At 42.3% G+C, this 26,317-nt stretch overlaps 1 protein-coding gene across 1 annotated transcript in view; it reads right to left on the reverse strand.

Moving 5' to 3' along the window:
• The window catches only part of LOC139410863 (transmembrane protein 132C-like), a 212,956-nt gene that overhangs the window by 25,006 nt on the left and 161,633 nt on the right, over window positions 1-26,317 (reverse strand). Inside the window, exon 5 of the mRNA XM_071156463.1 lies at window positions 6,212-6,355. Within this exon, the coding sequence (XP_071012564.1) occupies window positions 6,212-6,355 (144 nt within the window). The remainder of the gene's footprint in view (window positions 1-6,211; window positions 6,356-26,317) is intronic.

Raw genomic sequence — 26,317 nt, forward strand, 5'->3', positions numbered from 1 at the left:
TGGCCGCAAAGATAATCACTGTCTGCGATATTATATTAAACCTACATCTGTCAGGGGTGAGTGTGGAGGACAGCAACATGTCCTAACAGCTTGTCCGAGTGCTGGGATTGATTCACATACAACACTATGGCACTTGACAGCCAAGGTAAACTGCCTGCTGCAGTTTCTCTAATTCACAATAATCTGAGCAGAAACAATTATGGAGGACATGGTAGATGAAGTCCAGCCATCCTAACACATTACACGGACTAACACTGGCCCCCAGTGGCACATTATCAGCCATCTTAACTCACAATCAATACTTTAACGTACACACTCACCATCCTCCTCCTCAGTAGGCTGACACGGGAAGGCTGGTATTGTAGAAGACTGGAGGGAAGTGACCACTTCACTGTGAGTTATACAGTCTCTGTCACACTCATCCCTCAAGATATCATAAACGTCCAGGAGGATCCAGAGGCACATTAATCAGACACATTAGGCAGCTAACGGGAGAATACTTACGGAGGACATTAAGGCTGTCTCGGGATCTAGCCCAGGAAATGAACGACTCGCCAGACAGATACAATCAGTGGTAGATATGAGGGATGGGATTGGAGAAGCATGACGGTGGGCAGGCCTAGGTGTTGAATATAGGAGTTGGCTTGACAGAATCAATTAAGCAGCCCACGGTCCACATCAGCCGTGCCACTCATATCAGCACAGCACCTAGGGGCACCCGTGAATCCTCCTGTGCCCCCTCCCTGGTTGGAGGAACCCATCTACATGGCAATAAACAGACCAGGAATCCACGTAAATCAGATCCCTCCCTTCAAAGACAAGTGCTTAAATTCATAAAAATTAATTGAGTGAAGCACCTGAAATGGCAATCTAAATTAACTTGTGCTCTTCATGAACAATGCCTTCACTTACAGACAAGGACTGTTATTAGACATAATGTTTCAGGTCTGGGATTGAGAGTTTTATTGGTTTCACTTTCACACCAAACATTTTGTATCTTTCACGCTACACAGATCAGAGGTGGAGAAAACAAGAATGAGTGATGATGTTGCTTTCCTGAGAACTGGTCTATACAGCTATCATTTATCCTGAGTGCAGTGGTTCTAGTGGTGACAGCAGCGCTCAGTGGAGCTGGGAGAGGAGGATTGATATCCCAGATCTCATCTGTCATAGTACTTCTGCACTGACAACCTATAGTTTGTAGCTTTATGGATGACAGAGATATGGATTAAACGGGGTTAACTAGTACAACAATGGGTTCATCTGAGCAATCTCAAGCAGGAGGCGATAGGAAAGAATAGCACATAAATACCACATACATGATTATCAGAGTAAAGCCAAAGGATGAACAAAGGGTAGTTACAGCAATGGAGTCAGACCAATCACGACAGCCTGATAAAGGGAATGGTATTTGTGATGACAATTCTGTTTCCTTTGCTCTCTCCTACTCTCTTTAGCTCTCATCGTGTAATTCAAAGTGAGAATATGTACCCTAGACTAGCGTGTGCATGGTGAGGTGCAAGATTTCATGCTCCCTGCGTCAGTTTCGTCAACATTTTTAAAAAAATCCAATCCTACATGGGCGGTTTGTGTAGACGCTAGGTCTAGCAGAGGAGCTACAGTGATTGAATGTGAGCAATCATTCTCCCTCACCAGTATCTTCAATGAGTGATGCCAGAGGCTGGCTGAGAGAGGGGACACACAGAACCGAAACATCACACGTTCTGCAGAGCAGAATGCCTAACACCTCCTGGAGAGGGTAACTCAACTACTGTCAGACTAATAACCTCAGTGTACCCACAAATACTGCACAGAGTGGGACACCGAACTGATCTGGAACCAGGGGAGAGTGTGGGCCGCTCACATACGCTACTCTCTTTACTGGCTGGCACGTTTGCCTACATTGGGTCTCATCAGTCCTTTTGCAGGCCTGTCAAAGCCATGCACCCCAAAAAAGTATGTATACAAATATGCAAAAAAAATGATATTATGGCCAAAATTTTTCCTGTACCTGTCAACACAGATTTTTTTTTAAGTAGCGTTATTCTCTAGCGGGGGTTTAGGGAGAATGTCAGATGAGGCATCCTTTTAAAAGGATTCAGTGTAATTATAAAGCTACAGAGTGAATAAAGCAGCAGGAAATGAGCACAGTGATTCATTATTCAGGTGATGTGGCACCCTGTGTTTACTTAACACTGCCTTCAATTCCCCAGGCCCAAATTACATGAAGTAGTTATGTTTACACTCATGACTAAAAATGAACTGACACAATCTAGCTCTTCTTCTTCCAACCGGTTTATACATTAAACACAAGTATTTCTACTCAAAGCACAGGCATCCTGTATCAGCAACCTCTTTATATGCGGTTGTTCCTTTTCTCAGAAAATCACTCTGGTGTGGAGGGTCTTCAGTTTTCTAACTATAGCCGACAACACAATGCTAATGTGGTAGAGTAGTCGACAGAAAAAGTTTCCTCTAACACACACTTGAAGAAAATCATCTTTTAGATGTGGAGTGTAAAAACAAGGCCAACATTCCATCCTCCCTGTAGCTCATCAGAGTAGCTACCTCTTTCTTTACAATGGTCAGTTAACACTATCATACTGGGCTTATAGGAAGCTCTATTGGATGTCTTAATAATAAATGTGCCTGTAATTAGGATGGCCCAGGTTTTTGTCTCCCTGGCTGAATTCATCTTCATCTTCATGACATGTTCAAAGAGAGGGAAACCGACATCAACTGGCAGAGCCTTTGGCACATAATGGACCTGTCTGTTGACAGCTCAGCCAGTTAGGATGGGAAACAGACTGTGGATAGATTGAATGCTCCGTCTCTACTCCAGTTGGTGTTCTGGAGAGTTAGCCATTCCATTGATAATGAACCAGTCACTGTGAGTCAGGAGGAGGATTTCTCAGAGAACAGAAGTGAGCCATTGATGTGGAGGCTCTTCCTGAATCCCACTGTACTGTTCTGGGCTTGGTGTTGTGTTTTGTGTAGTGTGCCCCCGGTTTGAGAGAGTCACGGAAAAGAAGAGAAAACTCAAGCGACCTGTCATTGATGTTTTCCTAGGAAATGCTTTATTTTTCTGTGTTTGTGTATCCTGTCTTGTGGCTTAAATCTGAAACCAGACACTCTAAAAATAGAGTTTTCTTGTCTGTTCCGGATTTGTTTATTGATTTAACATACTGTAAGCTTGAACGTACAATTCTTTGCAAGGCCAAAATGCCATGTATATTGTCAATCATTACATATTTGCTCCCATTCAATCCTATTTAGTTCAAATAAATAATTCCCAGTGTCTTAGTTGTTGCATAATCAGGCACACCCATATGCACCCCTATTGTTCTCTCTTTACTGCTGTGCAAATGAACATAATGTGCCTATTTGTCACATGTCAGTGGCTAACCTGAATAGAATCCTAAGGCACTTTACAGCCTGTGTATTGTAGTTGAGATTATAATTAAACTACAGTGGGGCAAAAAAGTATTTAGTCAGCCACCAAGTTCTCCCACTTAAAAATATGAGAGAGGCCTGTAATTTTCATCATATGTACACTTCAACTATGACAGACAAACTGAGAAAAAAACATCCAGAAAATCACATTGTAGGATTTTTAATGAATTTATTTGCAAATTATGGTGGAAAATAAGTATTTGGTCACCTACAAACAAGATAGATTTCTGGCTCTCACAGACCTGTAACTTCTTCTTTAAGAGGCTCCTCTGTCCTCCACTCATTACCTGTATTAATGACAACTGTTTGAACTTGTTATCAGTATAAAAGACACCTGTCCACAACCTCAAACAGTCACACTCCAAACTCCACTATGGCCAAGACCAAAGAGCTGTCAAAGGACACCAGAAACAAAATTGTAGACCTGCACCAGGCTTGGAAGACTGAATCTGCAATAGGTAAGCAGCTTGGTTTGAAGAAATCAACTGTGGGAGCAATTATTAGGAAATGGAAGACATACAAGACCACTGATAATCTCCCTCGATCTGGGGCTCCACGCAAGATCTCACCCGTGGGATCAAAATGATCACAAGAACAGTGATCAAAAATCCCAGAACCACACGGGGGGACCTAGTGAATGACCTGCAGAGAGCTGGGACCAAAGTAACAAAGCCTACCATCAGTAACACATTACGCCGCCAGGGACTCAAATCCTGCAGTGCCAGACATGTCCCCCTGCTGAAGCCAGTACATGTCCAGGCCCGTCTGAAGTTTGCTAGAGAGCATGTGGATGATCCAGAAGAAGATTGGGAGAATGTCATATGGTCAGATGAAACCAAAATATAACTTTTTGGTAAAAACTCAACTCGTCGTGTTTGGAGGACAAAGAATGCTGAGTTGCATCCAAAGAACACCATACCTACTGTGAAGCATGGGGGTGGAAACATCATGCTTTGGGGCTGTTTTTCTGCAAAGGGACCAGGACGACTGATCCGTGTAAAGGAAAGAATGAATGGGGCCATGTATCGTGAGATTTTGAGTGAAAACCTCCTTCCATCAGCAAGGGCATTGAAGATGAAACGTGGCTGGGTCTTTCAGCATGACAATGATCCCGAACACACCGCCCGGGCAACGAAGGAGTGGCTTCGTAAGAAGCATTTCAAGGTTCTGGAGTGGCCTAACCAGTCTCCAGATCTCAACCCCATTGAAAATCTTTGGAGGGAGTTGAAAGACTGTGTTGCCCAGCAACAGCCCCAAAACATCACTGCTCTAGAGGAGATCTGCATGGAGGAATGGGCCAAAATACCAGCAACAGTGTGTGAAAACCTTGTGAAGACTTACAGAAAACGTTTGACCTCTGTCATTGCCAACAAAGGGTACATAACAAAGTATTGAGATAAACTTTTGTTATTGACCAAATACTTATTTTCCACCATAATTTGCAAATAAATTCATTAAAAATCCTACAATGTGATTTTCTGGATTTTTTTTCTCATTTTGTTTGTCATAGTTGAAGTGTACCTATGATGAAAATGACAGGCCTCTTGTCACGCCCTGGTCTTAGTATTTTGTGTTTTCTTTATTAATTTGGTCAGGCCAGGGTGTGACATGGGTTTTGTATGTGGTGTGTTTTGTCTTGGGGTTTTTGTTAGGTATTGGGTTTGTGGCTTAGTGGGGGTATCTAGCATAGTCTATGGCTGTCTGGAGTGGTTCTCATTCAGAGGCAGGTGTTTATCGTTGTCTCTGATTGGGAACCATATTTAGGCAGCCATATTCTTTGAGTGTTTCGTGGGTGATTGTTCCTGTCTTTGTGTTTGTTGTCACCAGATAGGCTGTTTAGGTTTTCTCACGTTTATTGTTTTGTTAGTTTATTAATGTAAAAGTTTTCTTCATTAAAAAACCATGAATAGAAACCACGCTGCATTTTGGTCCGCCTCTCCTTCATCGGAAGAAAACCGTTACACCTCTCTCATCTTTTTAAGTGGGAGAACTTGCACAATTGGTGGCTGAATAAATCATTTTTTGCCCCACTGTATGTGAACACAAGAAAAACACAGTGCTTCAAAGCAGTGTTATGTGTTGAATGAAGTCAATATCCAAAGTCTGAAGACTTTTGGATGAATGAAAAATGAAATACAAATACATTTTTCTAAACGTACTTGAGTTTTGTCACTTCTTGCAACTGGCAATGAGTAAGGCTCAGACTACAGTCAATACAACAATAAATGACCATGCAACTGCACTTGACCATTCTTCAATATGCTCCACCTTCCATGAGCTAGCTGAATCCCATCTCACTGGAAACTCCATCTCACTCACTAAACACTGGTCACTAAAGATTGGTCACTAAACACTGGTCACTAAACACTGGTCACTAAAGATTGGTCACTAAACACTGGTCACTAAACACTGGTCACTGGAATTCAATTAAGACAGCTGCACACTCAAATAATACCAATATGTAAAAAAATATATTAAAAAAATAGCATGACGCTCATGCAAACATGCTGCCCCTTTTTCGAACAGCAATATTTTCTAACCATATACAAACTCAATATGCACATAAATTACTTGAAATGTTATGGTAATTTGAGCGACAATGTTTCAAAATTACACTACTAGTGAGAAGAGAAACATATTGAAATACTTCAATGCAAGAATGAGGCTTAGAAAAACATTTATTATAAGTTTGATAATATAGATTTTTTGTTGTCTATGAATCAAATCATTTCTTTCGTATTAGTTTCCCCTGACTGACCTTGACCACATCTTCATCTGTGGAGCGACAGTCCACTGCCTCTGAGACGTCAGTGACCGTGCCGTCTGCTCCGATGGTCACCACCTTCACCGGGACAGCCACAGTCTTCCCTGTCAACACGGCCGTGTTCAGGATCTCTGTGTCCTGAGAGAGAGACAGAGGACCATCACAGTCAAACACAGGGTAATATCAGAATACACTAAGGAGAAAAATAGCTGCACAATCCGAACCGTTACTGAGTGGACAGCTCTACAACAGCACCATGGACAGTTTTAGAATCATCACCACTACTGAGTGGACAGCTCTAGAATCAGCACGATTACAGAGTGAAAATCTCTAAAATGGACAGCTCCAGAATCAGCACCATAAACTGAGTGGACGGCTGTGGAGTAGACAGCTCCAGAATCAGCACCATTACTGAGTGGACGGCTGTGGAGTAGACAGCTCCAGAATCAGCACCATTACTGAGTGGACGGCTGTGGAGTAGACAGCTCCAGAATCAGCACCATTACTGAGTGGACGGCTGTGGAGTAGACAGCTCCAGAATCAGCACCATAAACTGAGTGGACGGCTGTGGAGTAGACAGCTCCATAATCAGCACCATTACTGAGTGGACGGCTGTGGAGTAGACAGCTCCAGAATCAGCACCATTACTGAGTGGATGGCTGTGGAGTAAACAGCTCCAGAATCAGCACCATTACTGAGTGGACGGCTGTGGAGTAGACAGCTCCAGAATCAGCACTGCTACTACAGGAAGAAATCCAGCCCAGTCACGGACCAGGATGTCCTGCTCCCAGGCAGACTAAATAACTTTTTTGCCCGCTTTGAGGACAATACAGTGCCACTGACACGGCCTGCAACGAAAACATGCGGTCTCTCCTTCACTGCAGCCGAGGTGAGTAAGACATTTAAACGTGTTAACCCTCGCAAGGCTGCAGGCCCAGACGGCATCCCCAGCCGCGCCCTCAGAGCATGCGCAGACCAGCTGGCCGGTGTGTTTACGGACATATTCAATCAATCCCTATACCAGTCTGCTGTTCCCACATGCTTCAAGAGGGCCACCATTGTTCCTGTTCCCAAGAAAGCTAAGGTAACTGAGCTAAACGACTACCGCCCCGTAGCACTCACTTCCGTCATCATGAAGTGCTTTGAGAGACTAGTCAAGGACCATATCACCTCCACCCTACCTGACACCCTAGACCCACTCCAATTTGCTTACCGCCCAAATAGGTCCACAGACGACGCAATCTCAACCACACTGCACACTGCCCTTACCCATCTGGACAAGAGGAATACCTATGTGAGAATGCTGTTCATCGACTACAGCTCGGCATTCAACACCATAGTACCCTCCAAGCTCGTCATCAAGCTCGAGACCCTGGGTCTCGACCCCGCCCTGTGCAACTGGGTACTGGACTTCCTGACGGGCCGCCCCCAGGTGGTGAGGGTAGGCAACAACATCTCCTCCCCGCTGATCCTCAACACTGGGGCCCCACAAGGGTGCGTTCTGAGCCCTCTCCTGTACTCCCTGTTCACCCACGACTGCGTGGCCACGCACGCCTCCAACTCAATCATAAAGTTTGCGGACGACACAACAGTGGTAGGCTTGATTACCAACAACGACGAGACGGCCTACAGGGAGGAGGTGAGGGCCCTCGGAGTGTGGTGTCAGGAAAATAACCTCACACTCAACGTCAACAAAACTAAGGAGATGATTGTGGACTTCAGGAAACAGCAGAGGGAACACCCCCCTATCCACATCGATGGAACAGTAGTGGAGAGGGTAGCAAGTTTTAAGTTCCTCGGCATACACATCACAGACAAACTGAATTGGTCCACTCACACAGACAGCATTGTGAAGAAGGCGCAGCAGCGCCTCTTCAACCTCAGGAGGCTGAAGAAATTTGGCTTGTCACCAAAAGCACTCACAAACTTCTACAGATGCACAATCGAGAGCATCCTGGCGGGCTGTATCACCGCCTGGTACGGCAACTGCTCCGCCCTCAACCGTAAGGCTCTCCAGAGGGTAGTGAGGACTGCACAACGCATCACCGGGGGCAAACTACCTGCCCTCCAGGACACCTACACCACCCGATGTCACAGGAAGACCATAAAGATCATCAAGGACATCAACCACCCGAGCCACTGCCTGTTCACCCCGCTATCATCCAGAAGGTGAGGTCAGTACAGGTGCATCAAAGCTGGGACCGAGAGACTGAAAAACAGCTTCTATCTCAAGGCCATCAGACTGTTAAACAGCCACCACTAACATTGAGTGGCTGCTGCCAACACACTGACACTGACTCAACTCCAGCCACTTTAATAATGGGAATTGATGGGAAATGATGTAAATATATCACTAGCCACTTTAAACAATGCTACCTTATATAATGTTACTTACCCTACATTATTCATCTCATATGCATACGTATATACTGTACTCTATATCATCGACTGTATCCTTATGTAATACATGTATCACTAGCCACTTTAACTATGCCACTTTGTTTACATACTCATCTCATATGTATATACTGTACTCGATACCATCTACTGTATCTTGCCTATGCTGCTCTGTACCATCACTCATTCATATATCCTTATGTACATATTCTTTATCCCCTTACACTGTGTACAAGACAGTAGTTTTGGAATTGTTAGTTAGATTACTTGTTATTACTGCATTGTCGGAACTAGAAGCACAAGCATTTCACTACACTCGCATTAACATCTGCTAACCATGTGTATGTGACAAATAAAATTTGATTTGATTTGATTTAGGTGGACAGCTCTAGAACAAACACCGCTTTTGACTCATTACTGTTAGTGAGTTCACAGCTCTGGGTAGAGAAGCAAGCTCAGTACTATTAGTGAGTGGGCAGCTGTGTCTGACCTTAGTACTGTTAGTGAATGGGAACCCTAGTAGAGAAAGAGGATCGGCACGGGTTCATTACTCCCAATAGAGCTCTTAACCTTTCATTACACAGCCATCACACTGTCAGAAGATATACTTGGTTCAATTAAGATAGGCCCGGGAAAGGCTTTACTGTCTTAGCCAGACATGAACATTACATTGTCTGTTATAGCCATTCACTATATCTCAATTTCAATTAGACGGCTAAATAAGCTGAACCACCACTAGAAATGCCTTGGAGCCAAGGTACACAGCCTTTAAGTCATTGAGGACTGTCTGCTCTTTGCTCTATTGAGGAACTCACATGACAATCGAATCCTATAGAGTGAAAAAGGTCATACCAAGCAAGGTCGTCTTGTTTAATTGCTACTGTGAAACCTCTATAAAGAGGTTCACAATCATTTCAATGGTTTGGCTTTGAAAGGGCTTTACAATGGGCAGAAACTGAGCGGCCCTCTTTACTTTGCTCAGTTAAAGCTGCATTGAAGACTTGGCTCTCAAATGCTTTGACGATGGCATGACATTATGCAGAATTTAGGTATGGATATTAACCTAATTCTAAAACGACGTCTCTATCCTTTCATATCACTAATACTGACACCTTGTGACAGGCTCTATCTGCTGTGTGTTTGACTTCCTGTCAACATTGCCCTTTCTCTGCATGAGGGGAAAACACATGGATTTGTACACTGCTCCTTAAGACTTTCACTTGTGTTTGTGTGCTTGTGAATAAGAGGCATTGAAAAAAAGAGAGAAAAGGGGGATTAAGTTCTGTTTAAAGGAGCATGGACGTTTGTAAGCGTCAATTACCAGTCCATTCAGGCTTTGGAGTGAAATTATTATTGGTTGAGACAAAAAATACCAAGGACTCACAAAATCAATAATGTGGCATCATCTTCAAATGTCTTTTCATTATATTTTTTATAGACTGTAACATTGTTATATAGCATATAGAATCATATAGATTCTGACTTTGCTGACTTTGATTCAAATCCCCTAAATTGGGGGCTGCAGTAAATTAATTCTGTCCCTGCTGGGATTCCTCCATTTCCGGAGGGTCTTTTATAATAGATGATGAGGTAAATGGTTGAGACTCGGTGAAACACAGAGCATTACAGAGGCTGGAAGTGATCCAGCAGGCTGGAACCAGCAGGAGAAGCGAGAGAGCAGGTCCTGGCAGTAATAAGCCACAGTGGAATGTCACAGAGATGCTTCAATGGCCCACACAGCCAGCCACACACAGACAGCGCAATTTAATGCAAAACGGAGAGCATTGGTGCACAACAGGAAAGTTACTTAAAGCTGAGTTTGTATGGGACAGAGGTCATAGGGAAATATGAGCCAGATTCCTGTAGTATAGGAATGATTACTCTATTAACTAGTAATGCTACCACCTGACTGGGAAAGTTAGACTCTTTAAATATGGGATACATTTCTGTCACTCTTGTACCTGAGAAACCAGATACCTACAACCCACTTATTTTGAGCGACTACCTCACATGGCCTTGATACGTGTTGTTCTGCGACCCAGGAGCAAATAGCTACCAGTTCTGAACTCTATTTGATAGCCAATCAGCCCTGTCTCAGCCACACAGATTGAGAGTGTTTTTCAGCCTTTGCCCTGTAACGTGTAGGAGAAGTGGCTGCCCAGTTTATCATGCGGTTCTCTGTTAGCATTCAGCACGGTGCAGTCGCTGCCTGGCAATGTTGTCTGGACCATAATTCTTGCCTGCGTCTGGCTTGGATCTGAAAATAAGTGAGATTTATGGTGTCAGCCAGAGTGACACAGCCAGCATGAGAAGCAGCCAGCCAAGCTCCAAATGCTGTCCCAGCCTACAGGCTAGTGATCCGCTCACCACATCTGCCTCTGTTTGCCCTAAAACATCCACATTCTAACCCAGGAAACTTGGCCAGTGCTCCCACTAGAGCAGGTCTAGCACACTGTTGAGCCATGGATTTGGAAGGCTTGTATTATTGATAAAGCACTGGTGTGGCAAGAGAAAGAGAGCGAGAGAGAGAGAGGGAGAGAGAGAAGAAAGAGGAGAGAAGAGAAGAGAAGAGAAGAGAAGAGAAGAGAAGAGAAGAGAAGAGAAGAGAAGAGAAGAGAAGAGAAGAGAAGAGAAGAGAAGAGAAGAGAAGAGAAGAGAGAGAGAGAGAGAGAGAGAGAGAGGAGAGAAAGAGAGAGGAGAGATGTAAACACACGTCTGTTGTGGATATACAGTACCAGTCAAAAGTTTGGACACACATACTCATTCATTTTTTACTATTTTCTACATTGTAGAATAATAACACATGGCATTATGTAGTAACCAAAAAAGTGTCAAATCAAATCAAAATATATTTTAGATTTTAAATTCTTTGCCTTGATGACAGCTTTGCACACACAACCAGCTTCACCTGGAATGCTTATCCAACAGTCTTGAAGGAGTTTCCAGATATGCTGAGAACCTGTCTGCTTTTCCTTCACTTTGCGGTCCAACTCATCACAAACCATCTCAATTTGGTTGAGGTCAAGTGATTGTGGAGGCTAGGTCATCTGATGCAGCACTCCATCACTCTCCTTCTTGGTCAAATAGCCCTTACACAGCCTGGAGGTGTGTTGGGTCATTGTCCTGTTGAAAAACAAATTATAGTCCCACTAATCACAAACCAGATGATTTGGCGTATCACTGCAGAATGCTGTGGTAGCCATGCTGGTTAAGTGTGCCTTGAATTCTAATTAAATCACTGACAGTGTCACCACCAAAACACCCGCACACCATCACACCATGCTTCACATTGGGAACCACACATGCAGAGATCATCTGTTCACCTCCTTTGCGTCTCACAAAGACATGGCGGTTGGAACCAAAAATCTCCAATTTGGACTCATCAGACCAAAGGACAGATTTCCACCAGTCTAATGTCCATTGCCCGTGTTTCTTGGCCCAAGCAAGTCTCTTCTTCTTATTGCTGTCCTTTAGTGGTGGTTCCTGTGCAGTTGATGTTGAGATGTGTCTGTTAACTCTGTGAAGCATTTATTTGGGCTGCAATTTTTGAGGCTGGTAACTCAAATGAACGTATCCTCTGCAGCAGAGGTAACTCTGGGTCTTCCTTTTCTGTGGCGGTCCGCAAGAAATCCAGTTTCATCATATTGCTAAATGTTTTTTTACTGGGGCCAAGCTTCCTGCTATCCAGGTCCTCTATGCCAGGCGGTGTCAGAGGAAGGCCCTAAAAATTGTGAAAGACTCCAGCCCCCCTATTCATAGATTGTTCTTTCTGCTGGCAAGTGGTACGGAGCATCAAGCATCAAGTCCAAGAGGCTTCTAAAACAGCTTCTACCCTCAAGCCATAAGACTCCTGAACATCTAATCAAATGACTACCCAGACTATTTGCATTGCCCCCCCCCCCCCTTTACACTGCTGCTACTCTCTGTTATTATCTATGCATAGTCATTTTAATAACTCTACCTACATGTACATATTACCTCAATTTCCTTGACTAACGGGTGCCCCCGCATATTGACTCTGTACCGGTACCCCCTGTATATAGCCTCGCTATTGTTATTTTACTGCTGCTCTTTAATTATTTGTTACTTTTATTTTTTATTTTTTTAGGTATTTTTCTTAAAACTGCATTGTTGGTTAAGGGCTTGTAAGTAAGCATTTCACTGTAAGGTCTGTGCACCTGTTGTATTCGGTGCATATGACAAATCAAATTTGATTTGATTTGATGTTTTGTGACTGCACTTGAAGAAACGTTCAAAGTTCTTGAAATGTTCCGTATTGACTGTCTTAAAGTAATGATGGACTGTTGTTTCTCTTTGCTTATTTGTGTCACGTCTGCTCCCGCTCTTCCCTTCCCCTGGCGCTTGAGGGCGCCAGATTACCCTGCATCACATGCTCCTGCCATCATCACTCACACCTGTCCTCCCTCGTCACTCGCTTCAGCGTTATTGCACTCACCTGGACTCACTTATCACCTGTGATTTCCTCCCCTATATTTGTCAGTTCCCAGCTCTGTTCCCCGCTGCTGCATTGTATTGTTTTTGTCTTTTGAATTGGTTTCTGACGCTGTTCCTGTCTCGCCTCTGTCTGTTATAATTACATGTTTTACTCCCCGTACCTGCTTCGTCTCTCCAGCGTCATTCCGTGTGACAATTTGAGCTGTTCTTGCCATAATATGGACCAAATAGGACTATCTTTTGTAAACCACCCCTACCTTGTCACAACACATTTGATTGGCTCAAACGCATTAAGAAGAAAATAAATTCCACAAATGTACTTTTAACAAGGCACACCTGTTAATTGAAATCCATTCCACCTCATGAAGCTGGTTGAGAGATTGACAAGAGTGTGCAAAGCTGTCATCAAGGCAAAGGGTGGCTACTTTGAAGAATCTCAAATATAGAATATATTTGTTTAACACTTTTTTTGGTTACTACATGATTCCATGTGTTATTTCATAGTTTTGATGTTCTCACTATTTTTCTACACTGTAAAACTAAAGAAAAACCCTTGCATGAGTAGGTGTGTCCAAACTTTTGACTGGTACTGTATATATACTTATTAATGTCAACACACCACTGTGGCAGTTTTAAACCCAGCTTAATCCCTAATATGTTACATTTGATTGATAACTGTATTATTATACTGGGCCACTCATTATATATTTTCAACATGAGCATGTGATGGTTGAACGAGACAGAATGTGCACTTCAACAGTCAAGAAATTTGAGTTAAGTGGGTTATCTAGTCATTTGAGTGACTAGATAACCCACTTCTCTGAAATAAGTGTTTTCTACTTTTCACATTATTTGTGACCATAGAAAATGATACGGGCAGAATAACATGATGATGAATATGATCCAGGCATAAAATGAGTGTCAAACTGTGTCAGGATGCTATTAAGCAGGCTAAGAGAGACACATCCTTTCACCCACTGTACTCTCCTCTCTGTGTAGTTCCCAGTGTATCTTCCTCTCTCTCAGTCCAATGGGCTTTAAATTGGGAGGAAGTAAGTATGGTGGAGGAGAGGGGAACAAATGACGATATATCACTGCATGACAACGTTGGGGATGTTTGTAAAATGAACTCTGCCTTTTAATGAGGGTCTCTCTGTTTCTCTCTCTTTCTCTCCACCTGAGACCAAGCCAACTCTCTCTCCCTCTTTGTCTCTCTTCCACAGGCCAGTACAGGGGAGACAAGGTGGGAAGTGCTGCTGGATTCAATGGCTGCTTTGATAGTGGAGATCTTTCAGTGAGTGCCAGCCTGGGAACAGAGGTCTAATGAGAGAGCATGCTGGTAATCCCATGGCCACGGTCTATTGGTGTCGGAAATTAAACACAGCTATCACGAGGGAGGCCTCATTTGGCTGGTGGTAATACATTTAATTTATCTTGACTTAATTCAGGGGCATTATAGAGAGAGTTGGTCATTTCCTGGAAAACACAGAACTCGCTGCTGACAATGGCTGTATTCTAAAAAGGAAAACAAGGAACAAAAACGGTTAATATATTTTCGGAGAAGAACAGAATCATTTTTATATGTCTGTCAAATTGCTTGCTTTGTTCTAATTCTAACTGTCAGAATGCAGAGCTTGAGGCAAAGGTAGCAGAAGTGTGCTTTATACGTATGAATATGACATGGTATAGAAGTTTGTGTAGGGTGGGAAACTGATTCCTCTACATCAATATGACAGTGTGTACGTTTGGATCAATCCCCCTGGAAGTACCGTAGTATGCAACTATTTTAAATGGGATAATTTGGCCTAAGAAGAGGCTCCTGGCTCCCCCTGTGAATAAGATAATGTAGTGCTAGTGATGCACAATATAATTTCAGTTGGAGAGGTATCACTATACGGCCATGTCAGTGCTTCACACTTGACACACAACTCTTCAACAGTACAGTACTCATCATAAACATGGTTATGTGCATCCTTCTTTCCAACAACTTCTCATTATTCCTCACCTGTTCTGCCCATTCCTGTCAGTTTACAACATCATGTCTGTTCAGTACGGAAAATTGTATGAGCTGATTGCCAGTTAAATTCATAATGAGTGGTACATATGGTTATAATAAAAGGCCAGATTCAAAAGGAAGCAAACAATTCTCCTCTGAACTGTTGGCGTTTCTGCTGTGCAATATAATCCACATCACACAAAGAAATCAACCCAAGATCTAGATGAGAATCATTGGACCTCCTCCATTTTTCTTACTGTGCAGCAGTACTGTTTGCCACTCGGGCTCCTGAGTGGCGCAGCGGTCTAAGGCACTGCATCTCAGTGCTAGAGGTATCACTACAGACCCTGGTTCGATGCCAGGGTGTATCACAACCGGCTGTAATTGGGAGGCCCATAGGGCGGCACACAATTGGCACAGCGTCGTTAGGGTTTGGCTGGGGTAGGCCGACATTGTAAATAAGAATTTAAATGACTTGCCTAGTTAAATACTTTTTAAAAAAAAAATAAACTCACTCACTCAACTGCAATGCCCTGAGGAAAGGAGGAGTGGGATTGAAGAGAGAAGATTCAGGAGAATATCCACAGTGGAGAGATAACATTCAGACACAACCGTATGTCACACTCTAAAAATAAATACTATAATTTAAACACATTTTTTATGAAAAGTGTAGTATTCACTGATTTATAAGGTTCCAAAATTCATAGATATCATCTCCTACTAGGGAAAATACTTTGGGTGAATTGCTGCTCTGTACATATGCTTAAACCAGAGAGCCCTCTATCTGTTATGGATGGTATGAGGGGGTTGCGGGGGCATGGCAATCCATATGACAGCTCAAAGATAGTATTGACCCTTTAGTCTCATTGATTTGCTATAGTTCTACATTATTTATGAGTACACATGATTTATGGGTGAACCTGTCCTTCAGCAACCAAAGTGTCTCAATGACACTCTGCTGATTGGACAAATCCTTCCTTAAAATATTAATTACAGTACATTATGGATTGTGCTCCATTCCATAATTTACATGGACAAGTTTTCAATCAAAAACAAAATACCTTGCGATGTGAGTTGAGTGGTGTAAAATACAAGGTGGACAAACCACAAAACTACAAAAGCAAGTTGAAGCTCTAAAAACAACAGCATCAATCATGGCTTCTAAAAAATGTATTAGTTTGTTTTTGTTGTTTTTGTGACAATGTTTTGTCTCTCGTAAGCTCTCTTGTGTTTTTTTGCTCTTTCCACTGTCTAAAGAAAGTCTATAAATGTCTGAGAATGCTTTCAACTTCTGGTTGATTTCTTCAATGGAAAACACAGATACACAGATTCTCAATTGGATTGAGGTCTGGGCTTTGACTCGGCCATTCCAAGACATTTAAAATGTTTCCCCTTAAACCACTCGAGTGTTGCCTTAGGAGTATGCTTAGGGTCATTGTCCTGCTAGAAGGTGAACCTGCAAGACTGAAACAGGTTTCCCTCAAGAATCTCCCTGTATTTCGTGCCATCCATCATTCCTTCAATTCTGACCAGTTTCCCAGTTCCTGCCGATGAAAAACATCCCCACAGCATGATGCTGCCACCACCATCCGGGGATGGTGTTCTCAGGGTGATGAGAGGTGTTGGGTTTGCGCCAGACAGCCTTTTCTTGATGGCCAAAAAGCCATTTTAGTCTCATCTGACCAGAGTACCTTCTTCCATATGTTTGGGGTGTCTCCCACATGCCTTTTGGCGAACACCAAACATGTTTGTTTGTAATTTTTTTCTGGCCACTCTTCTGTAAAGCCCAGCTCTGTGGAGTGTGTGGCTTAAAGTGGTCCTATGGACAGATACTCCAATGTCCGCTGTTGAGCTTTGCAGCTCCTTCAGGGTTATCTTTGGTCTCTTTGTTGCCTCTTTGTTGCCTCTGATTAATGCCCTCCTTGCCTGGTCCGTGAGTTTTGGTGGGCGGCCCTCTCTTGGCAAGTTTGTTGTGGTGCCATATTCTTTCCATTTTTTAATAATGGATTTAATGGTGCTCCGTGGGATGTTCTTAGTTTCAGATTTTTTTTTATAACCCAACCCTGATCTGTACTTCTCCACAACTTTGTCCCTGGCCTGTTTGGAGAGCTCCAGGGTCTTCATAGTGCCACTTGCTTGGTGGTGCCCCTTGCTTAGTGGTGTTGCAGACTCTGGGGCCTTTCAGAACAGGTGTATATATATATACTGAGATCATGTGACAGATCATGTGACACAGATTGCATACAGGTGGACTTTATTTAACTAATTATGTGACTTCTGAAGGTAACTGGTTGCACAATATCTTATTTAGGGTCTTCATAGCAAAGGAGGTAAATACATATGCACGCACCACTTTTCAGTTTTTTTTTTTCTTTAATTTATTTTTAAATAGGAAAACTGCCAAGGGGATGAATACTTTTGCAAGGCACTGTAAACATAAAAGAACTCTGTCTAAGTACAAATGACCTTTCTTTTGAAAGGTCATTTTCAGGGGGTATTGAGGTTTGGCTATTATAGTGAACAGACAGGAAGTGAACCACCCTCTGGAGCACAGTGGCGAGGAATTGCTACTTCTCATGATGGGCTAGGAAGCTGGTGAATAAAACATGGCTGGAAGTAGAACCACTATATTTTAACTTTATAGGACAAATCCCCTGCAGAGTTCATGAATACCATATTTGATACATTGTACATCTACACTGAACAAAAATATAAACCCAACATGCAACAATTTCAAAGATTTTACTGTTACAGTTCATATAAGGAAATCCGTCCATTGAAATAAATTCCTTCAGCCCTTTTCCCCTACAAAAGATCTTTATTACAGACAGAAATTCTCCTCAGTTTCATCAGCTGTCCGGGTGGCTAGTCTCAGACGATCCCGCAGGTGAAGAAGCCGGATGTGGAGGTCCTGGGCTGGCGTGGTTGTGAGGCCGGTTGGACGTACTGCCAAATTCTCTAAAACGGAGGCAGCTTATGGTAGAGAAATGAACATTCAATTCTCTGGCAAAAGCTCTGGTGGACATTCCTGCCGTCAGCATGCCAGTTGCACGCTCACTTAAAACTTGACACATCTGTGGCATTGTGTTGTGTGACAAAACTGCACATTTTAGAGTGTCCTTTTATTGTCCCCAGCACAAGGTGCATCTGTGTAATGAGCATGCTGTTTAATCAGCTTCTTGATATGACACACCTGTCAGGTGGATGGATTATCTTGGCAAAGGAGAATGCTCACTAACAGAGATGAAATACTCTTTTTGTGCGTATGGAACATTTCTGGGATCTTTTATTTCACCTCATTAAACACGGGACCAACATGTTTACATGTTGCGTTTATATTTTTGTTCAGTATAGATGAATGAGTCAGGTGGGTGGGAGGAGTCCTTATCCCTGATGAGTAAAAATGACAGTGAGTTGCAGCGCTCCAGGAGAGAAGACACCAAGGTCATGCACCAGGGACACAAGAGGCTCTCCGCCTGCCCCAAAGCACACGCATGGTTTGGGGAAGGATGAGGGCAGCAGCAGTGGGGCTAATGCATCTGGATGTGCTGGTGGTGGTATAGCGATGCTCTGCTGATGCTGTACTGATGCTCTGCTGATGCTCTACTTCCCGCTGTGGAGCCTGGGCTTCAAGGCTCTAGAGATGCAGCCAGGGATGCAACTCTGTCTGTATCAGCCTGCTCCATTTCAGCCTCCTATCTATCACTTTCAGCCGATCGATAGAGAGCTCTTCCTATGCTCTTGCTCAGGTCTGGTGGGAATGACCTCCTGATCTCTCTGACTGATTTCCTCACCCGGCTCCAATCAAGATCCATACAGCCAGCTTAGCTTGGCTTAGCTGCCCTCTGGACAGAAACCCCCCTCCGCAGGCTCAAAGGTCAACTCCACTGCCGAGTCCATTACCAACCCCAAATAACACCAGGTCTGTTTTCTCTCAAGCTTCACAGGATCACGTTTGCATTCAGATACAAGACCAATACAGACCATTTGTGAAAATACTGCCATTGAGATATGTCAAGAAATTCTTATTTTTGACAATACTCTCTTTCCAGTGTTTTCCTGTAAATAACTTTGCATCATATTACCAAACTTTGCAGGCTGTTATTTTGAAAGCAGGTTTGTCCCTTAGGGCGACCGTAATGTGATCTATGAGTTTGACACAGGGCAGGAAACGTCATTGTTCAGAAAACATCAGTGGGGCATCTACATTTTGGGCTGATGTTTGGAGAGCAAAACTTTGGAGATTCTAATCATGGGCTTGCTTCTACTCCTGTATACACCCATAAAAGAGTCAACTTTAAAAGAAGCCACAATCACAACAAAAAAAATGTGCCTTTCAATTATGTAGACATTTCAAGACACTCTGTATTTCACATCTGACACCAAAAGAATACACCATTAAAATAAGCACTTCTACTCTTTTGAAAATGGCAAACTTGCAAACTTAGTTCCGCCCACACTAGGCTTGCCGCTAGAAGCCTTATCAACAACAAGTGAGAATCATTCTGCCTATCTATTCCAGCCTATTGTAGAGAAGGCTTTGTAGAGACGGAACATGGATAGATAGAACTGATCCCTCTCATTTAGAATGCAGTTTAAAAAGGTATTTAAACAGCGAGTCCTCTGTGATCAAGGAGAGAGTGGTTCCAGATCAGAGGACCATTCATTATATGTTGTACTCATTAACATTCTATGTATTATGACACGTGAACACCGCAGTAGGCTCAAAGCTAGTGCTCTCTTTCATCAACCTCCCAGCTATACTGTACCAGCTTCTAATGGATTCGGGATTCATACATCAGCCTCCATTGTAGACTCTATGAGTCATTCTATGCAAAGAAATGCAATGCTTTACCCTGGCAAGGCAATCAGCTATAGCAGTGCCTGAGTGCCATGAAATTAGTGGGCAAATACAGGTCCCTGTAGTGTAGTGTAATTTGGTGTAGTGTAGATTAGTGTAGTATAGATGAGTTTAGTGTAGTATTGATTAGTGTAGAGAAGTGTATTGTAATTTAGTGAAGTATAGTGTAATTTTGTGTAGTGTAGCATAGTCTAATTTAGTGTAGTGTAGTGTACTGTGGTGTAATTCAGTGCAGTGTAGTGTAGTGTCGTGTCGTGTGCTGTTCAGACATTGATTGAGACCAGAGGACTTATACAGTGCCATCAAAAAGTATTCATACCCCTTGATTTATTCCCCAAAAAATTGTGTTACAGCCTAAATTCAAAATTGTTTAAATATTATTATTTTTATATACATTTATCGAAAATGAAATACAGAAATATCTCATTCATATAAGTATTCACACTTTTACAGCTTGGGTATGTCTATATCAGCTTTGCACATACGGATTTGGGGGTTTTCTCCCAGTCGTCCTTGCAGATTCTCTCCAGCTGTATTAAGTTAGATGGCAAGCGGCAGTAAACAACAATCTTCAAGTCTTTCCAAAGATTTTCAATGTGAATCAAGTCTGGGTTTTGGCTGGGCCTCTTAAGGACTTTCACATTCTTGTCTGAAGCCATTCCAGCATTGCTTTGGCTGCATGCTTGGGGATATTGTCCTGTTGGAATGTAAATTTTCGCCCTGGTCTAAGGTCATATGCACTCTGAAGCAGGTTCTCATCAAGGATTTGCCTGTATTTGGCTTCATTCATTCATTCACTCTATCCTTAACCGTCTCCTAGTCCTTGCCGCTGAAAAGCATGCCACCATCATGCATCATGGTAGGGATGGTGTTAGAACGGTGATGAGCTGTGCCTGGTTTTCTCTAGATATACTGTAGTGCTTTGCATTCAGGCCAAAAATGTCAATTTTTGTCTCATCAGACCACAGAATAGTTTTTCAACACTCTAGAAATTGTTTTATACCCTTCCCCAGATATATGTCTCATCACAATTCTATCTCGGAGATCTACAGACAGTTCCTTGGACATCCTGGTATAGTTTCTGCTCTGACATGCATTGTCAATTGTGGGACATTATAGACAGGTATGTTTATTTCTAAATCATGTCCAAACAATTGAATTAGCCACAGGTGGACTCCAAGTTGTAGTGACATCTCAAGGATGATCAAAGGACATTGGATGCACCTGAGGTCAATTTGGAGTGTCAAAGCAAAGGGGTATGAATAGTTATGTAAATGTGATATTTCTGTATTTCATTTTCAATACATTTGGACAAAAAACATTCAAAACATGTTTTCACTTTGTCATTATGGGTATTGTGTGTAGACGGATGAGAAAAATTAATTTTGAATCAATTTTGAATTCAGGCAGTAACACAACAAAACATCAAATAAGTCACGGGGTATGAATACTTTCTGAAGGCACTGTACCTTAATACTTGGGAGTATTCAGTTGTATATTCGTGTATCCGCACCCAGACCCTGATCTGAAAACAGTGTATAAACTTCACTGTGATGTCTGTGTGCTCATTTCCTGTTACCAGAGCACATGTCTGACTGGGTGCTGGATGCATGTTCTGCTCTCCTACCTGTGTGTCTGGTAGGGTTTGATAAATCCTTATCCTGCTATTTTACTTGCCTGGCCGAGAAGATGTGTACTAAGGTGCAAGGAATTTTTGTTGTTGTTGAAAATAACAAATAAATAATGAAACATTCAATTGAGTATTGTTGATTGATGACTATATCATGTGAGAGACAAAGTAGCCGGAGAAAGCCAGGGTGATGATCTATTGTTTAACGATACCATTCGGAGCGCACATGAATACAAACTGCTCCTTTCATTTCTCCTCATCTCCATGCTGTTTGAACGTGCTGTGTGTGAGTGAGCACAGTTTGCTGCCGAGGAAGGCTGGGACAGGACGACATACGAGTGGTGATATGATATATGCCCTGTCCTTTCAGTCTCTCTCCATCACTGGGGCAGTGCAGCATGGGTAATGATGATGAGGCTGGGCTGGACAGGAGCATATTACTTCAGGATGGTAAAAGATAATAGACCAGCCTCCTGCCGTGCTGCTGAGGAATCAGCTTAGCCTCCAATTACTTTGTCTAAGATCCATCTTTAAGTGACCCAAAAAACAAACAGCTACATCCCACTATTGGGGAGAGAAGAGAAGCCATGGGGAGTAAGTCGGGAGATGTCAGGAGAAAGCAATTAATCTACACTGTTAATATCAATGTACAATTCATTCGTAAAGTATTGACTTTTCCACATTTTGTTACAGCCTTATTCTAAAATGGATGAAATATTTTTTTTACCTCATTAATCTACACACAATACCCCATAATGACAAAGCGAAAACAGGTTTTTAGAAATTTGAGCAAATGTATTAACAGTAAAAAACTGAAATACTTTATCTACATGTATTTACAACTATTCAGACCCTTTGCTATGAGACTCGCAATTTTGCTCAGGTGCATCCTGATCATTTTTTAGATGTTTCTACAACTTGATTGGAGTCCACATGTGGTAAATTAAATTGATTGGACATGATTTGGAAAGGCACACACCTGTCTATATAAGGTCCCACGGTTGACAGTGCATGTCAGAGCAAAAACCAAGCCATGAGGACGAATAAATTGTCCATAGAGCCCCGAGACAGGATTGCGTCAAGGCACAGATCTGCGGAAGGGTACCAAAATATTTCTGCAGCATTGAAGGTCTCCAAGAACACAGTGGCCTCCATCATACTTAAATTGAAGAAGTTTGGAACCACCAAGACTCTTCCTAGAGCTGGCCGACCGGCCAACTGAGCAATCGGGGGTGAAGGGCCTTGGTCAGGGAGGTGACCAAGAACCCGATGGTCACTCGACAGAGCTCCAAAATTGCTCTGTGGAGATAGGAGAACCTTCCAGAGAACAATGGGAGGAACTCCCCAAATACAGGTGTGCCAAGTTTGTAATGTCATACCCAAGAAGACTTGAGGCTGTAATCGCTGCCAAAGGTGCTTCAACAAAGTCCTGAGTAAAAGATCTGAATACTTATGTAAATGTCCTATTTCAGTTCTATATTTTTTTTGAATTTTTTTTTACAAATTTGCAAAAATGTCTAAAACCTGTTTTTGCTTTGTCATTATGGGATTGCAGATTCAATAATTTAATACATTTTAGAATAAGGCTGTAACGTAACAAAATGGGGTATGAATACTTTCTGAATGCACTGTATGTTTGTCTGAAGTAAACAGAGAAAGGGAGGAAGGGAGAGAAGGAAGAAGGGAGGAGGAAAAAAAATGTGAGGGAGAGCTCTTTTGAAAAAGCACAAATGAGAAAAGGAGAGAAAAAATATTTTTAAGGTATTCCACCCATCCCATCATACCCATCCCATCCATCCCACCCATCCCCATCCCATCCCATCCATCCCACCCATCCTCTAAACTAATGGACAATGACACATAGGCTTCTACTTCCAGCTTTAACATACTATATACATTTTACAGACACAGTATATTTTACATGAGTTATCTTTTGTTTGTTTTTAGTCCCATCCTTCAGCTACCCTCAACCCCTTCCATCTGTCTCTATAGACCATCCAGTTTTGATTTCTATTTACCATATATCTGAATTCCCTTTGACATTTTTGGGCACTTCCAGAAATCCTGCTTCATGGTTTGAAATGGGTGACAAACCATTGAACAGCATTGTGAGCTGGCAGCGTGTAGGTGTCCCTGCTATAACGCTCAGGAGGAGGATGCTTCAAAGACGAAAGAAAGAGTGTTAATATTTCAAAACATTCTTCTCTCTCTCAGAGGTGTCACCTACAGTAGACCGCTATCACTTGGCTCTGGAAATGTAATAACATTACATTTTTTTTGTTATAATCAATTAGAGCAAAGGCACAGTAATTTAGGTCATACCATAAATTAGTTTAGGAGCAACTGTGACAATAAGCCATAAATGAGATCCAACCCTGAATATGCTTGCCATTATTCATAGTCATTAGCTTTATTACATAATAACCTTTGCAGCATGGTCACTTATGGATTCCCCATTTTTGTTTAAGGGATTATTTCTGGTCTAAATTAGCTTCTCTGTTATGGCAAAAGACAATCTAGCCTATTAGCCTAATTAGTCCTAATTACAGATGAAAGCCTTTTCTAAACCAAAGCAATGCGCAAATCAACAGATGCCTTCAGCATTCTCTCTGAAGTCTCCCCCACTCAACTAGATTAAAGAGATTAGAGCAGCACCCTCTCTCTTTCTCTTTCTTTCTCTCTCTCAATTCAATTCAAAGGGCTTTATTTGTATGGAAACATGTTTACATTGCCAAAGCAAGTGGAATAGATAATAAACAAAATGGAACAGTAAAACTTACACTCACAAAAGTTTCAAAAGGGTAGAGACATTTCAAATGTTATATTACTGGCTGTGTACAGTATAGTTGTGTAACATTGTGCAAATATTTGAAGTACGAAGGGAAAATAAATAGACAGATGAATATAGTTTGCATTTACAGTGGTGTTTGTGCTTCTCTGGTTGCCCTTTTCTTGTGGTAACAGGTCACAAATATTGCTGCTGGGATGGCACACTGTGATATTTTACCTAATAGATAAGGGAGAAACTCCCCAAATACAGGTGTGCCAAGCTTGTAGCGTTATACCGAAGAAGACTCGATGCTGTTATTGCTGCCAAAGGTGCTTCAACAAAGTACTGAGTAAAGGGTCTGAATACTGTGATATTTAAGTTTTATTGTGTTTTATACATTTGCAGAAATGTCTAAAAACCTGTTTTTGCTTTGTCATTATGGGGTATTGTGTGTTTTTAAATCAATTTTAGAATAAGGCTGTAACGTAACAAAATGTAGAAAAAGTGGTCTGAATACTTTCCGAATGCACTGTACATTTGGCAGGACGGTAGAAAGTGCAGCTCAGTTTCCACCTAGTTTTGTGGGAAGTGGCCACTTAGCCTGTCTTCCCTCGAGAGCTAGGTCTGCCTATGGCACCCTCTCTCAAAAGCAAGGCTATGCTCAGAGTCTGTACGAAGTCAAAGATTTCCTTAATTTTGGGTCAGTCACGGTGGCCACTGTGTACTCTCTCTGTTTACGGCCGAATAGCATTGCAGTTTGTTTAGTTTTTTGGTTAGTTCTATCCAATGTGTCAAGTAATTCTCTTTTAGTTTTCTCATGATTTGGTTGGGTCTAATTGTGTTGCTGTCTTGGGGCTCTGTGGGGTCTGTTTGTGTTTGTGTACAGAGCCCCAGGACCAGCATGCTGAGTGGACTCTTCTCTAGGTGCATCTCTCTGTAGGCGATGGCTTTGTTATGGAAGGTTTGGGAATCGCTTCCTTTTAGGTGGTAGTAGATATCGTCCTCATTATTTGATGTTTTAGGTTATACACGGAAGATGTTTTTGCAGAATTCTGTATACAGAGTCTCAATTTGGTGTTTGTAAATTCTTGGTTGGTGAGCAGACCCCTGACCTCACAACCATAGTGGGAAATGGGTATTATAACTGATTCAAGTATTTTTTTGCCAGATCCTAATTGAGAATTGTATGTTTATTTTTATGGAATAGAATGCTTTTTTGGCCTTGTCACTCAGATCATTCACAACTTTGTGGAAGTTACCTGTGGTGCTGTTGTTTAGGCTGAGGTAGCTATAGTTTTTTGTGTGTGCTCTATGGCAACAGTGTCAAGATGGAATTTGTATTCGTGGTTCCTGGACCTTTTTGGAACACCATTATTTTTGTCTTACTCAGATTCAATGTCAGAATGACAGAATCTGTTCAAAATATCTAGGTGTTGCTGTAGGCCCTCCTTGGTTGGGCACAGAAGCAGTAGACATTTCACTTCAGATTCTAGTAGGGTGAGGCCGGGTGCTGCAGACTGGTCTAGTGCCCTCACCAATTCGTTGATACAGTATATAGACTGAGTATACAAACATTAGGAACATCTCCGTCATATTTAGTTGCACCCCCTTTTGCCCTCAGAACAACCTCAATTAGTCAGGGCTTGAACTCTACAAGGTGTCAAAACCTTTCCACAGGGATACTGGCCCATGTTGACGCCAATGCTTCATACAGTTGTGTCAAGCTGGCTGGATGTCCTTTGGGTGGTGGAACATTCTTGATACACACCGGAAACGGTTGAGTGTGAAAAACCCCAAAGCGTTGCAGTTCTTGACACAGTCATACCCTGTTCGGAGGCACTTAAATCTTTTGTCTTGCAAATTCACCCTTTGAGTAGCATACATAAACTCAGCAAAAAACAAAACGTCCTCGCTCTGTCAACGTTTATTTTCAGCAAACTTAACATGTGTAAATATTTGTATGACCATAACAAGATTCAACATAAACTGAA

This window comes from Oncorhynchus clarkii, chromosome 6 (genome assembly GCF_045791955.1).
Source record: "Oncorhynchus clarkii lewisi isolate Uvic-CL-2024 chromosome 6, UVic_Ocla_1.0, whole genome shotgun sequence".
NCBI lineage: Eukaryota > Metazoa > Chordata > Actinopteri > Salmoniformes > Salmonidae > Oncorhynchus > Oncorhynchus clarkii.